The sequence below is a fragment of the Empidonax traillii genome, unplaced genomic scaffold (genome assembly GCF_003031625.1).
Source record: "Empidonax traillii isolate 1590-97213 ecotype Southwest subspecies unplaced genomic scaffold, ASM303162v1 scaffold481:size658601, whole genome shotgun sequence".
Taxonomy (NCBI): Eukaryota; Metazoa; Chordata; class Aves; order Passeriformes; family Tyrannidae; genus Empidonax; species Empidonax traillii.
The window spans coordinates 176,900-191,257 of NW_020955674.1; the positions used below are offsets into that span (position 1 = coordinate 176,900).

General features: G+C 35.6%; 1 protein-coding gene across 6 annotated transcripts in view; it reads right to left on the reverse strand.

Annotated features, from left to right (window-relative positions):
* The window catches only part of KAT6B (lysine acetyltransferase 6B), a 114,728-nt gene that overhangs the window by 53,822 nt on the left and 46,548 nt on the right, over positions 1-14,358 (reverse strand). For all 6 annotated transcript variants that reach the window (XM_027896109.1, XM_027896108.1, XM_027896107.1 and 3 more), the window contains exon 3: positions 1,444-1,552. In XM_027896109.1, coding sequence (XP_027751910.1) covers positions 1,444-1,552 — 109 coding nt within the window. The remainder of the gene's footprint in view (positions 1-1,443; positions 1,553-14,358) is intronic.

Consider the following 14,358-nt stretch of genomic DNA (forward strand, 5'->3'; position numbering starts at 1 on the left):
CTTTGGTAGTCTGTCTTGGGTACTATGATAGTGATCTTCAGCACACCTACAAAATGATGATACACGTGGGCTCCGAATTCAAAGACAACAAAAATCTACTTTCACTTCCAGCCTTCTCAGAAGTAGCACTGGCTTACAGAGACACTACTGCTTCTCTGCTCATGTTCGTCCCAAACACCTCCCTCTTCTTCATTCTGGCATATATGCTGGTAACAGTTCTGCACTGAACTGGAAGGGAGAACTGATTAACCTTAATGCACTTCAATTACATGTTCCTCAAGGGAGTTTGTATATGAGGTGCCAGCACAAAGGGGCAGCACAAAGCACTTGGGTATTGCAGCCTCTGACTTCAAGCAGCACTACTATTTTGTCTTGAGCTGAGATGGGATAGTCTACACTCCAAAGCTTTACCAAAATTATCTATCAATGCAGCTGTAAGCTTCTGGGAACAAAAGTATTTTTACTGGCACAGCTATAGAAAAGCAGTGCCCTAAACTGACAAACCACACCAGTTAACTCCTCTTCTAACATAGCTATTTTCCACACAGGATTTTTGAAGAATTGGTAAACTGACCAGAGAATTTTCATATCCAGAACTACAGAGGTGCTTCAGAAAAAGTTTTACAGCATAGAGTTGTGGTAGAAATTTACCCATGTTTCTTATCAAATCCCTCTGTGAACCAGCAATAATCCAGGCCAAGAACATGCTTGGTATCACCCATGCAACAAGCTCTGCACAAAGTAAGCGTGCTACAATATTTCATGTTCCAAACTAACCTCATTGCTCACTTTAGGGGAAGCACCTGCATTAAGAACAACCACACAGACTCACAAGAGCTGCTGCTGCACACAGGAACAAGGTACACACGATCAGTAGAGTGTCACTATCTTGTGCCTGACAAGTAATAGGCGCCCAACTACTTTAGTATGTTACTTGAAATATTGTTCAAATTCCCCCTAGAGTAACAGAATAATCTTATAACAAAATGAACTTGATACACAAGATCCACAGCAGCAAAGACTGCTACACTTTATTACTATGATTACTCCTCACTTTCTGAAATGTTGCAAATCTGTGCAAGCAAAATTCTTGATATCATTTGATATCACAATGCAAAACTGAGTTCTCAGAGCCAACACAAATCTCAAACAATTCCTGTATTTCACAAGTGAGGTTTCCCTACTAATTTACTCAGATCTGTACTTTAACCTAAAGATGAATTCACAACTCTCATTTATAATTATCCTAGTTATCCAGATGACAAAAATCCAGAAAAAATAAAACAACCCCCCCCCAATTTCTTTCACACACCCCACCCCACCCATTTCAGTTCTCAATCTATGTATGTTCAAACACATGATGAGGCTCACAAGTTTAAAATGTTTTTTTTAAACATACTTAAGCATGAACATTTCTAGTATTTGTAAGTTCAGCCAACTTACCACTGCTGCCACAGTCTGCACAAGACAACAGCTCTTCTGGTTTTTTTTCACGATTTGATTCTTTTGTTCCCAAACAAAAGCTACATATCGGGATGGGATCAGCTCGTGGCTAGATTTAAAAATAAACAGACAGAGTTAGCTGGCAAAAAAAAACCAAACCAAAACCCACCAGCCTCAGTGCCTTTTACCTTGTATTTTGTTGTACCATATATTAATTACGAAGACAAATATGCCCTTTACTAACTTCAGAATAACAAAGTTTTATTTCATATTTTTATAAAAAACATTATTTTATTTCGTAAACCTTAAGTTGGCCCATAATAAGCAACTCTGTGTACTAATCCACATAAGTACATATGTGGATTAGTACACATAAACATCTCCAATACAAGACTAGTGTTAACAAAAACAAGAAAAAATTACAACTTGTGACAGTATTCTTGCACACACAATTTCAACTCCATTACACATTCACTTGTTCTTCAATTGTCATAGTGCTCAAAGATCAAGATGTAAACCGGTTTTTATTACAGATGAATACAGTTCCTTTATGAAAGAACACAAACTTATTAAAAACTCCCATATTTAAGACATAATTTATTAGTTGGAAATTTATTATTGGAAATCCAATACAACTCACATCGCCCCCCTCAAACTACCATTTTAGGGTAAAACCACTGGATTCAATAGATCAAGGGTTATCCATTCCAGTCTGCTGAGTCCCATCAGCTATGCTACACATTTGTAATAAAACCCCATACAAATCTTGCAATGTCCAGAAGCAACACACAGAGAAGGACTTCAGAACTGATACAAATTTATTTCCCCATCCTCCTAATCAACTACATAATAAACTATCAGAGATTAGATACTTATTCAAGAATTTCTGCATTACATTTTAGAGCTTTAATGAAATTACTTATCTGCAACATCCAAAATATTAATGTATTAATGACTATGTGGAAGTATTTATAAGCCGGTTTGTAACAAAATTACATGCAACTATTTCTCCCAGGTGAGATACTCAAATAACAGAGTAGTTTCCCAAACTGGCTTCTAGCAGCTCATCTCACAACAACACATAAATTAAAATGGTTTCTTTTGCATTCATAGTTTCCAGATTTAGGTAAGCAATGCTGTTAGTTTTATATATCAGGGTAATTATTTATTGGTTTTACCTTCATTTTACACTTCCACTTTATGATGTAATACTTTGAAAGATGACAGACTATCTTCATTTGACCTATAAATCTCTATTCCATTACAGATCTGGGAAGTGGGGAATGCCTGTTTTTAAGGGTATTCTCATGACAGAATTAGTTCCATAGATATGCCCTTATATCAACATAATACAGAAATACTGAAACTACTTTCATGTTACTAAGCTTCATGATCATCTTAAGTCAAGCAGCAGACTCTGAAGAACACTATCACTAGCAAGGTAAATTTGTCCTACCCATCCAGGAGGAGCACACATATCCTTACCCTAGCCTACAACCACTTCCATATAAATACACTCCGAGGCATGCTTCTTTTTCTGACAACTTAGTCCTCCAAGGTGTGCTCGCTGTTCAACTCTTCACAGTCCAGTTACGGAAATACTGACATACCTGTGTACCCCAAAGAATGGACATAAAAGATAAACAAAGCTGAAGACGTTTTGTAAGTATAGAGATGTGTGTTCTCTTCCATTAACTATAAAAGGGAACTGCTATTACCTTCTTATAACTAATAGGAACAAACATCATCTGCACTCCTTCATATTACTAAGACCTCCATTATGCATTAGATGGATAGCCAAAATATTAAATTGCTATCCAGACAAAAAAATTGCTTAAATTACAAAACTGGTAATTTTGTAAAATAGCCATTCTTAAAAAAAAAAAAAATTATTGTTCTTTGTCAGTTTTAGAAGGATGGTATTGAATGAGATCTGTAATTCTATAGGTGGGAAGGGTTATACCACTTATATGCAAGATTTTTCCCTTGTTAAAAACATATACAGACCAAATAACATTACTTATTATTCCTGCCAGTAAGATATCATAATTCAGCAGATCTGTACCTTCATATTGCTTTTATCAGATATGTCATTGGAGCAAAATAATATTAACAAAAAAAACCCCAAACATAAACATACCAATAATCAGCAGCAGAAAAATGGTCCAGAGCTCTCCAAATGCAACTTGTAGCATTGTTTGGACATTTCTTAACTGCTAGTTAAAAGTTTAATACAGATAGTTTAAAAAGAAATATTATTCTTTTAGTGGAATCTGGTAAAAATCTCCTCTTGGCAACCATACCGTTCTCCTTCCCTTTGATATAACAGAGCTTTAGCCATTTCAAAAATGCTCGCTCTGATAAATAATTCACAAAACATCACATATCATTCAAATCCAGGTCCACAATCTCATCTATCTTTCCAAGATTTTTTTTTTCTTGCTCTAGGAAAAGACATGGCCATTAGCCAACATTCATTTACTTCCCTATTTCAAACCACCACAACCCCCCGCCCTTTTTTACTGAAGGTAAAATAAAGGACAAAGGTTGTTGGCAGTTCAGGGCTACAAAGACTGATGTTCCCATACCAAACCTAATCACAAAGAGCTCGCAAATCCTATCACTTTGCACACAAGTTTTCAAGAAACTCACAGGTTCCAATATATATTTTGAAGCCATTTACATTAATAACTGTATTACAGGGCCTGATCTCTTAACTACTGAAAGTTAAGAATACACACACATGCTTGTCAGCACAGTAAACAAAACGTAGCTTCTTACTGTTGTAGTTTGCACAGTCAAAATTCATACTGGCAGTATTAGTTCTGGCCCACAACTGTCTCATTTAGGATAAACTAGGGGGGGTTGGGGTTAATATTTTGGGAGGTGGTGGGATTTTTTTGGCTGTTTTTTCAACTGTAGCAGAATGTAGACCAAACAGAAATGCACCTTAATCTACAAGAATTCTATAAGAAAATCTTTTTCCTAGTCATTAGTTTATCTTCTAAAATATAGCCATCATATACAATTATCTTTTTTAAAATAGCGATTAGTCTAAAGGAAGGTTAATTCCACTTCATCTCCTTCAGAAAGTAGTATAGTCAGTAGTATAGTTATTCAACACTGCAACTTATACCAGATGAACCAGTAATATTTTTCTTGGTTTTCACTCTCAGTTTAAAATGAAAGTAGCTTTTGTATCTAAGAACCACATTAATATCTGTGTTATAAAATCTTCTGGAATATGGTATCTGCTCTGTCACTCAAGATAGATCTGAATAATGCTTATCCAGTAACATATTATTACTTCAACAGAACTAAAGCTGCAAAGAATTTTTCATCCCTTTAATTCTGCGAACAAGGTAAGTGACAACTTGCAAAACCACTTAGTTTTTTAGGTCACTAGAAATTGTATATCCAAATTGTTCTAATAACTGTATTTCCAATTGCACTAAGAGCAAATTTACAGAATACTCATACCTTATGCCAACACACAGTTGTGTTCAGAAACTGAAACTTCAGAAAGAGCAGGCAGGCAACAGGATTAAACACACACACACACACATATATATACACAGACTCGAGCAATAACAGACCATCAACTCAGCACCTGTAAACAGGTTGCTTTTTCTATTTAACTTTCCAAGTAGAAATTGAACAATATTTATTTAAGCACCAGACATCTGTCATAGTCAATCGCTTAAAACGTTATACATACAACCACTGCAGTCCATCAATCCTCTAAACAATGTTAAAACCATGTACTGTATCATGATACAGTACCACCAAAACACACCACCAAAATGTAATTTCATAACATTTATAATTTCAAAACCATTCTCAACAATAACTGTGATTATCCTAATGATTACGACAGTTTTCACTAAAAATTTTATAAATGTGTGCACACTCAATTTTGTTTATAGCTTCATCATTTCAGTCACTTCAGAACATAAGAATAAAAAACATTTTTAAAAAATTTGCGCTAAAGATTAAAAGTAACAAAAACATATTGGTCTAGTGCCTTCAATAAGTGTTTTGTTACTGATTAAACTAAAAAAAACCACAAACCACCAGAAACCCCACCGAAAAGTTTCAACTATTTAGAATAGTTTACACATTTTTAAACATTAAGGACTCACTACCATTACTGCTCTCAGTCTTTATATATTCTGCATTCTGACTGGTACACACACAAAAACAAACAAACAAACAAACAAACACCACACAAAAAACCCAAACACATAGAATGGTTTGGGTTGGAAAGGAGTTTAAAGATCTAGTTCCAAACTCCCCTGCCACGGTCAAGGACAACTTTCACATCATCACTAATTCAGAAGGAACAACCTAGTTAGCATTAGCATTTAGTTAAACTAGTACAATTTAAGCAAATACTTAGAAGTCATTTATTCAACCAGCAAATTATTTTATTTATTTTAATGACTCACATCTATCTATTCTGAGAAGCTAACAGGCTTTGCCACTGCATAAAAGCAATCCTTGGTGAAAATTCAGCTGGATTTCTGTTACCTTATGTCAGAACTTGTCTCAAAACTCCAGTCCAAAATAACACTTTTTTCCCTGCTGTAGTTTCTTTGCTATAAATTCTATGGAATTTATATGCTTATCTGACTATATTTATAATTCCCATGAAGTTCTTAAAACATTTAGCATATTCTAACATCCCACCCTCAAAAAAATCACATTAGGTCCTGAGAAGTCTTACTTCTGAGTATGCCATTACCCACAATTATAAATCCCACTCAAAGCAAGATTACTATTTGCATAGTATAACACTCTGAGGCTTTGAACAGATTGTCTGAAAACTATTAGGCATTAGCTGTGTACAGATAATTACAGTTTTAAGTGCTAGTCTCATTAAGTGTTACATACACATTAAAAGAAATTAAAAGTTTAGCGCACATTCACAAGAAATTTAAGTTTGACTAGTAAATCAAAAATTTCAACTGTACAATTTGCAACTGCCTCTCAATACCTTTTCAGAAACTCATCAACATCATCTGACAACCTGGCAGAAGACACATCCTTATTCACGATACACAAACATTAGATCTCTGTTACCCTATTAAAAGAAACAGCATCCAAGTAATCACAGGGTTAACAGGACAGAGAAGCAAATTTTACTGAAAACTGAAACTGCCATGACCTTCAATACAGATCCACTGTTCTGATCCCAGCCTATTTACAGCCTTAGGAAGGACAGAAGCAGCAAACTTCCTTTCTCAGAATACCTACATTTTCACAAAGTACCTTAATGGGCTATCTATGCTCTTGTTTTTAATCATAGTTTGGAAAAAAAAAAAAAGTCTTTGAACAAGAAATATCACCAGTATTTTTTTAAAAAATATTAATACTGAAAAGCAAAAGTTAAATCTGTAACAGATACTCATTTCTAGTCTCAGCTACTGAAGCAACTAGTCTTGGTCACAGGCAAGACAAGGGAGTATGAGCACTTTCAGCTGCAATCCTCTTACTGCACCTATCCTGTGTGTAATAAATAGAGTTTACTTTCCATAGCTGAAAAAAAAAAAAATCTATCATGTTTCTGGACTTAGTTAAGTTATTATAAGTTACATTAAACTCTGGTTTTTTAAAATAACTTTTTAGTGGCTATCCAGTAGCTTCCATGTTATTTCTACAGGCCCACAAAGCCACTAACTCAAACGATGGTAAAAACATGCTGACAAGGCTATTACTGCAAAAGTGTGAAAACATTAGATCTGTTAAAAACCTTCATGTAGCACAAAGCAAAAGCCAACCAGTTCCAAGGGCAATTCCAAGAAAAGAGGACTGACCAGTGTGCCAGCTTTCTTTATTACACCTTTAAGTCAAGAAAATGGTATGTGCTGAGGAAGAACTACAGTCTGAGACTTCCCCACAAAGACTATCATCACTGCTAGAATGAAGGTTCATGTTTTCTTTTGCTCTACAAAACCAATTTCTGTACTACACAGTGGCTTTCTCTGCTCACAGCCCTCTCCTAGATCGTCAAGGATTATGTCTGTATGGGCATTATGATATACAATGTAACTGTCACAGGTACATAAATTAGCCAAGCCTGATAAACTTAAAATGCTCCAGTCCCCCTGGATTCACACACCTCAAAGCCATCTAACTGCAACAGTAACACTAGACTTCAGAGTTCAAAGCACATTCTTACAAGTCCACGACCTCCACTTTATGTGCATCCCCCAAGCAATCAGCCGATGACTGCTAAAGAAGACTGTAGGAACACACATAGAAAGACCATCTCTCATACAATGTTCTTGAAATACTACCTTTAAAACCAGAAATCTCACTTCTATCCAGCATTCCTTATGAGGTGGGAAACTCGTGAAAGTGAATCCAAAGTGATATATTTCCAGAGTTAACAGCAGGAGGGGGAACACTTTCCTACACCAGCCCATAAGAAATATAAAATTCCTTAAACAGGTTTAAGAACTCTATTCACCTGAACACACCAGTGGTTTTGATTGTTTGATAGGTTTGTTTGGTTTGAGGTCTTTTTGTTTGTTTGTTTTAAACAAAAGCCAAAAAGTGCAAACCAAAAAAACTTTTGTCTCTTGTTTCCCCCACCCAGAAAAATATAACCAGGCCTACAATGTGATCTTTTATGCTTAGAAATTTCTCTCCTAGAGAGTTTTAACTCATTCTTACAGAAAATACATCATCTACCTCCCTGGACATGATGTGTCCCACTTGAACACAGCTCCCCATGTGTCTTTGTGTGCCTTAGTAATAACTTTAGCAGTCCACAAGCAACACTACTGCTGATGGAACTGAATAGCAAAAAACTAACGTGCATCTTCATAAAAAAGCACTGTAATGAGGAAGACATGCATAAAATCACACTTATAAACACTTTTCTAAATACAGTTTCTTTTTTATGTTACTGAAAGGAACATTCGTGCTGCCTCTTCCAATCTGGGAAGCAATACAACCTACACTAGGGGAACTTGCAACAACATTCCTGCTTAGAAAACAGAATGCAACTTCAGGCTTTAAAACTCTCTTTTCCTTGAAATCTGGAAAAGAAAATAAAAGCAGACTTCTGTTGTTTCATAAAATAATACAACATATTAGAAACAAAACCAAAACTGACGTCAATATATTATTGCTTTGAAGAAAGCCACTAAGGATAGTGCTCTGCACAGTGAATACTGACCAACATGTAGGGAAGAAACTCTGATCAAAAAAAAAGAAAAAAAAACCACAAAAAACCAAACCACAAAAAACCAAAACAAAAACTACAGACATACTTTTTCTAAAAAGTTTTATTCATTTGTCCCAGTCCTCTTAATTAGCTGTACACAAGCCATCCTGCATTCATGTTTTGTTTGCAGTTTATCCACCGAAAATTTTTTAAAAATCCACTTTCTGTTGAAAAATCACCATCCAAAACAAGCACAAGATACATCTTTTAGAGAAAGGTGCAAAGCAGTAGCTCAAAAATATAGATAAGTCTCACAGTCCTCTGGAGGCTCAGCTTCCATTTTCAACAGAATTAATCTAAAGCCTCTACACTTAAAGAAGGCAGGCTTTCAAACTATAGTCCAAGTTCAATAGACACACAGGACTACTGAAGTCAGCCTAAAAACAACCCTTGGATATATGTAGGCCCTGCTACTACTTCTGCCAACAAACCCTGATACTTTACTTATTTAAATTGTATCCATTCTGTGATCTTCTGTTGATGCCCAGGTGTCATGGTTAAACCCCAGCTGGCAACTAAGCTCTACACAGTTGCTAGTTCACTGCCGTGACCTCTGGATGGAGAGAGAATCAGAAGAGTAGAAGCATAAAACTCGTGAATTTAGATAAAGACAAGTTTAATAGCCAAAGCAAAAGCCACACACACAAGCAAAGTACACTACAGTATTTATGCACTACTTCCCATGGGCAGGCAGGTGTTCAGCCATCTCCAGGAGAGCAGGGTTCCATCATGAGTAATGGTTACTTGGGAAGACACACGTCATCACTCAGTGGTGATGTACCAGTACCCCCCTGTCCTCTTCTTATTCACACTTTATAAAATGAGCAAAACACCTCATGGTATGGAACATCCCTTTGGTCAGTTGGGAACAGCTGTCCCAACCGCATACCCTCCAAGATTCTTGTGCACCCCCAGCCTCATTGCTGGTGGGGAGGGGTGAGAAGCAGAAGATGCCTGGTCTCTGGGTAAACACTCCTCAGCAATAATAGAAACTATTCCTGGATTATCAACAAAGTTTCCAACACAACCCCAAAATATAGCCCCATACTAACTACTATAAACAAAATAAACTCTACCCTAGTCAATACCAGCACACTAGGGTAGCACTACAGGATAAAGACTGCTTTTCCCTCCTGAATGGGAGAAGGGAATTTGTTGTTTAATGTGTAGGTTTCCTGCTTTTGTCCTGCACCTGGGGTTTAAACTGAAAAATGTGTTCACCTTTCCACTGTAGCAGCAAGAAGTGTTTTTAAAATAAAAGATATTCTGTAACCAAGGGTCTTAATATAATTGGGCTATGAAGAAGGCTACCCTCAGATCTCCTCTTCTGCATTCTCTACTCTGAAATTAGAGTAACTACAGAACCTGCTATAAGGTACTTATGCTTAGCAGCCAGATTATCAATAGCTCAAGCTGTAAATACATCCTATATACACTGCAACTATTTGCATCTTCCTGTAATTCTGATGACCATCATCTTACATTGTGTAAACATAACCTGGGGCCAAGAAGTCTTCAACTTCTTGAAATTCTATCTTCAATGGTTTTGAAGTGAAAAGAACAAGGAGAAAAATTATTTTAGTACTTTCAGATATTCTATTAATACTTGTGGTAATATAGTTTCTTCAGGAATACACATTTATAAGTTGTCTCTATCAAATAGATGAAACTAGATGCAACATCAGTACTGCATGTAGACAATGCTACACAATTGGGTTTGATTCCTTCTTTCACCTACTGCAAGGCATCCTTTGGAAATTAACTCAAAATACATTTTAAGTTAGATTTTATACAAAGATAACTCAGTTCCATTTTTCTCTGCACCTAAGACATAAAACTTTTGTCTTCTTCAGACTCATCTGAAATGATATTTTAATAAACTGATATTTCATATATTTATATATTAATATTTTTATATATATTAATTATATATTTAATTAATATATTTTATATATTAATATTTATTGTATTAAATTATATTATATATATTAATATTTATATATTAAAATGATATTTTAATAAACTAAAACTTTTTTCCTTTTTAGCACCAAATTGCATCCCTTTTGTTCCCTGAGTTGCCTACTATGAGACCAGCAAATGGTTCAAAGTACAAATATTTTATTCTCTAGTTTCTTGCTAAAAGACATTTATTTATTAAATCACACTTCTCCATCTGGCACACAAAACAACCTCAGGTGTACCAACAACAGTCTTGCTTTTCTTCATGTGCTCTCCCAAGCAGTCCACTGACTCCCACAAATCAAAGTCAAATCACTGCTGCAGATCCAGTCAAGTAGGTTAAACATAAGTTGCATTACTCCTTACATACCTATCACCAGTGACAGTATGTCACATCTTCCAAGTGACGATTTTCCATTTTATGTAGCTCAAATTTTTCTTTTTGCAAAATAATGAGTTCTTACTCTTCCCAACTCCTCCAAAACTTAATCCTTTAAATCCATCTAGATGTCTTTAAGAGCATCACACATTTCTGTTACTAGCCATGCACTCTCTGTAACAAAAACTAAGTACTTAAGCTTTAAACAGTTACGTATCATTATAATCCCCATCATGACCTCACCTTCTGTATCACTGGCCAAGCCATCCACTGTGTTTGACAATATGCAGTTAAGCATCCACATCATTAATGTGTAACCCTTCCAAAAATCTCACCTTCAAGTACACTTTAGGTACTGATTCAGAGGTAAAGTTCATATTTATCTAGCTTTCTACAATCCCGCTCATCACTTGGAAACTTCCGTACTGTCTTCATATATCTCAGTTTCTTCATAGGCTTGAGAGACTTCCAAACTTTTTCGTATGGAATCCATTAGGTTTTGTCACATATATATGCAGTTGTCCAAATGGGATTGTACTTTCCAACTCAAAATTTTATCTTTTACTGCAACACAAGTAGAATAAAGCAGGTGACGTGTAATCACAAGCAAGCAAGCAGTGGNGAAAAAAAAAAAAAAAAAAAAAAAAAAAAAAAAAAAAAAAAAAAAAAAAAAAAAAAAAAAACCACAAAAAACCAAAACAAAAACTACAGACATACTTTTTCTAAAAAGTTTTATTCATTTGTCCCAGTCCTCTTAATTAGCTGTACACAAGCCATCCTGCATTCATGTTTTGTTTGCAGTTTATCCACCGAAAATTTTTTAAAAATCCACTTTCTGTTGAAAAGTCACCATCCAAAACAAGCCCAAGATACATCTTTTAGAGAAAGGTGCAAAGCAGTAGCTCAAAAATATAGATAAGTCTCATAGTCCTCTGGAGGCTCAGCTTCCATTTTCAACAGAATTAATCTAAAGCCTCTACACTTAAAGAAGGCAGGCTTTCAAACTATAGTCCAAGTTCAATAGACACACAGGACTACTGAAGTCAGCCTAAAAACCACCCTTGGATATATGTAGGCCCTGCTACTACTTCTGCCAACAAACCCTGATACTTTACTTATTTAAATTGTATCCATTCTGTGATCTTCTGTTGATGCCCAGGTGTCATGGTTAAACCCCAGCTGGCAACTAAGCTCTACACAGTTGCTAGTTCACTGCCGTGATGTACCAGTACCCCCTTGTCCTCTTCTTATTCACACTTTATAAAATGAGCAAAACACCTCATGGTATGGAACATCCCTTTGGTCAGTTGGGAACAGCTGTCCCAACCGCATACCCTCCAAGATTCTTGTGTACCCCCAGCCTCATTACTGGTGGGGAGGGGTGAGAAGCAGAAGATGCCTGGTCTCTGGGTAAACACTCCTCAGCAATAATAGAAACTATTCCTGGATTATCAACAAAGTTTCCAACACAACCCCAAAATATAGCCCCATACTAACTACTATAAACAAAATAAACTCTACCCTAGTCAATACCAGCACACTAGGGTAGCACTACAGGATAAAGACTGCTTTTCCCTCCTGAATGGGAGAAGGGAATTTGTTGTTTAATGTGTAGGTTTCCTGCTTTTGTCCTGCACCTGGGGTTAAACTGAAAAATGTGTTCACCTTTCCACTGTAGCAGCAAGAAGTGTTTTTAAAATAAAAGATATTCTGTAACCAAGGGTCTTAATATAATTGGGCTATGAAGAAGGCTACCCTCAGATCTCCTCTTCCGCATTCTCTACTCTGAAATTAGAGTAACTACAGAACCTGCTATAAGGTACTTATGCTTAGCAGCCAGATTACAATAGCTCAAGCTGTAAATACATCCTATATACACTGCAACTATTTGCATCTTCCTGTAATTCTGATGACCATCATCTTACATTGTATAAACATAACCTGGGGCCAAGAAGTCTTCAACTTCTTGAAATTCTATCTTCAATGGTTTTAAAGTGAAAAGAACAAGGAGAAAAATTATTTTAGTACTTTCAGATATTCTATTAATACCTGTGGCAATATAGTTTCTTCAGGAATACACATTTATAAGTTGTCTCTATCAAATAGATGAAACTAGATGCAACATCAGTACTGCATGTAGACAATGCTACACAATTGGGTTTGATTCCTTCTTTCACCTTCTGCAAGGCATCCTTTGGAAATTAACTCAAAATACATTTTAAGTTAGATTTTATACAAAGATAACTCAGTTCCATTTTTCTCTGCACCTAAGACATAAAACTTGTGTCTTCTTCAGACTCATCTGAAATGATATTTTAATAAACTGATATTTTATATATTTATATATTAATATTTTACATATATTAATTATATATTTAATTAATATATTTTTATATTAATATTTATTATATTTAATTATATTATATATTAATATTTAGATATTAAAATGGTATTTTAATAAACTAAAACTTTTTTCCTTTTTAGCACCAAATTGCATCCCTTTTGTTCCCTGAGTTGCCTACTATGAGACCAGCAAATGGTTCAAAGTACAAATATTTTATTCTCTAGTTTCTTGCTAAAAGACATTTATTTATTAAATCGCACTTCTCCATCTGGCACACAAAACAACCTCAGGTGTACCAACAACAGTCTTGCTTTTCTTCATGCGCTCTCCCAAGCAGTCCACTGACTCCCACAAATCAAAGTCAAATCACTGCTGCAGATCCAGTCAAGTAGGTTAAACATAAGTTGCATTACTCCTTACATACCTATCACCAGTGACAGTATGTCACATCTTCCAAGTGACGATTTTCCATTTTATGTAGCTCAAATTTTTCTTTTTGCAGAATAATGAGTTCTTACTCTTCCCAACTCCTCCAAAACTTAATCCTTTAAATCCATCTAGATGTCTTTAAGAGCATCACACATTTCTGTTACTAGCCATGCACTCTCTGTAACAAAAACTAAGTACTTAAGCTTTAAACAGTTACGTATCATTATAATCCCCATCATGACCTCACCTTCTGTATCACTGGCCAAGCCATCCACTGTGTTTGACAATATGCAGTTAAGCATCCACATCATTAATGTGTAACCCTTCCAAAAATCTCACCTTCAAGTACACTTTAGGTACTGATTCAGAGGTAAAGTTCATTATTTATCTAGCTTTCTACAATCCCGCTCATCACTTGGAAACTTCCGTACTGTCTTCATATATCTCAGTTTCTTCATAGGCTTGAGAGACTTCCAAACTTTTTCGTATGGAATCCATTAGGTTTTGTCACATATATATGCAGTTGTCCAAATGGGATTGTACTTTCCAACTCAAAATTTTATCTTTTAC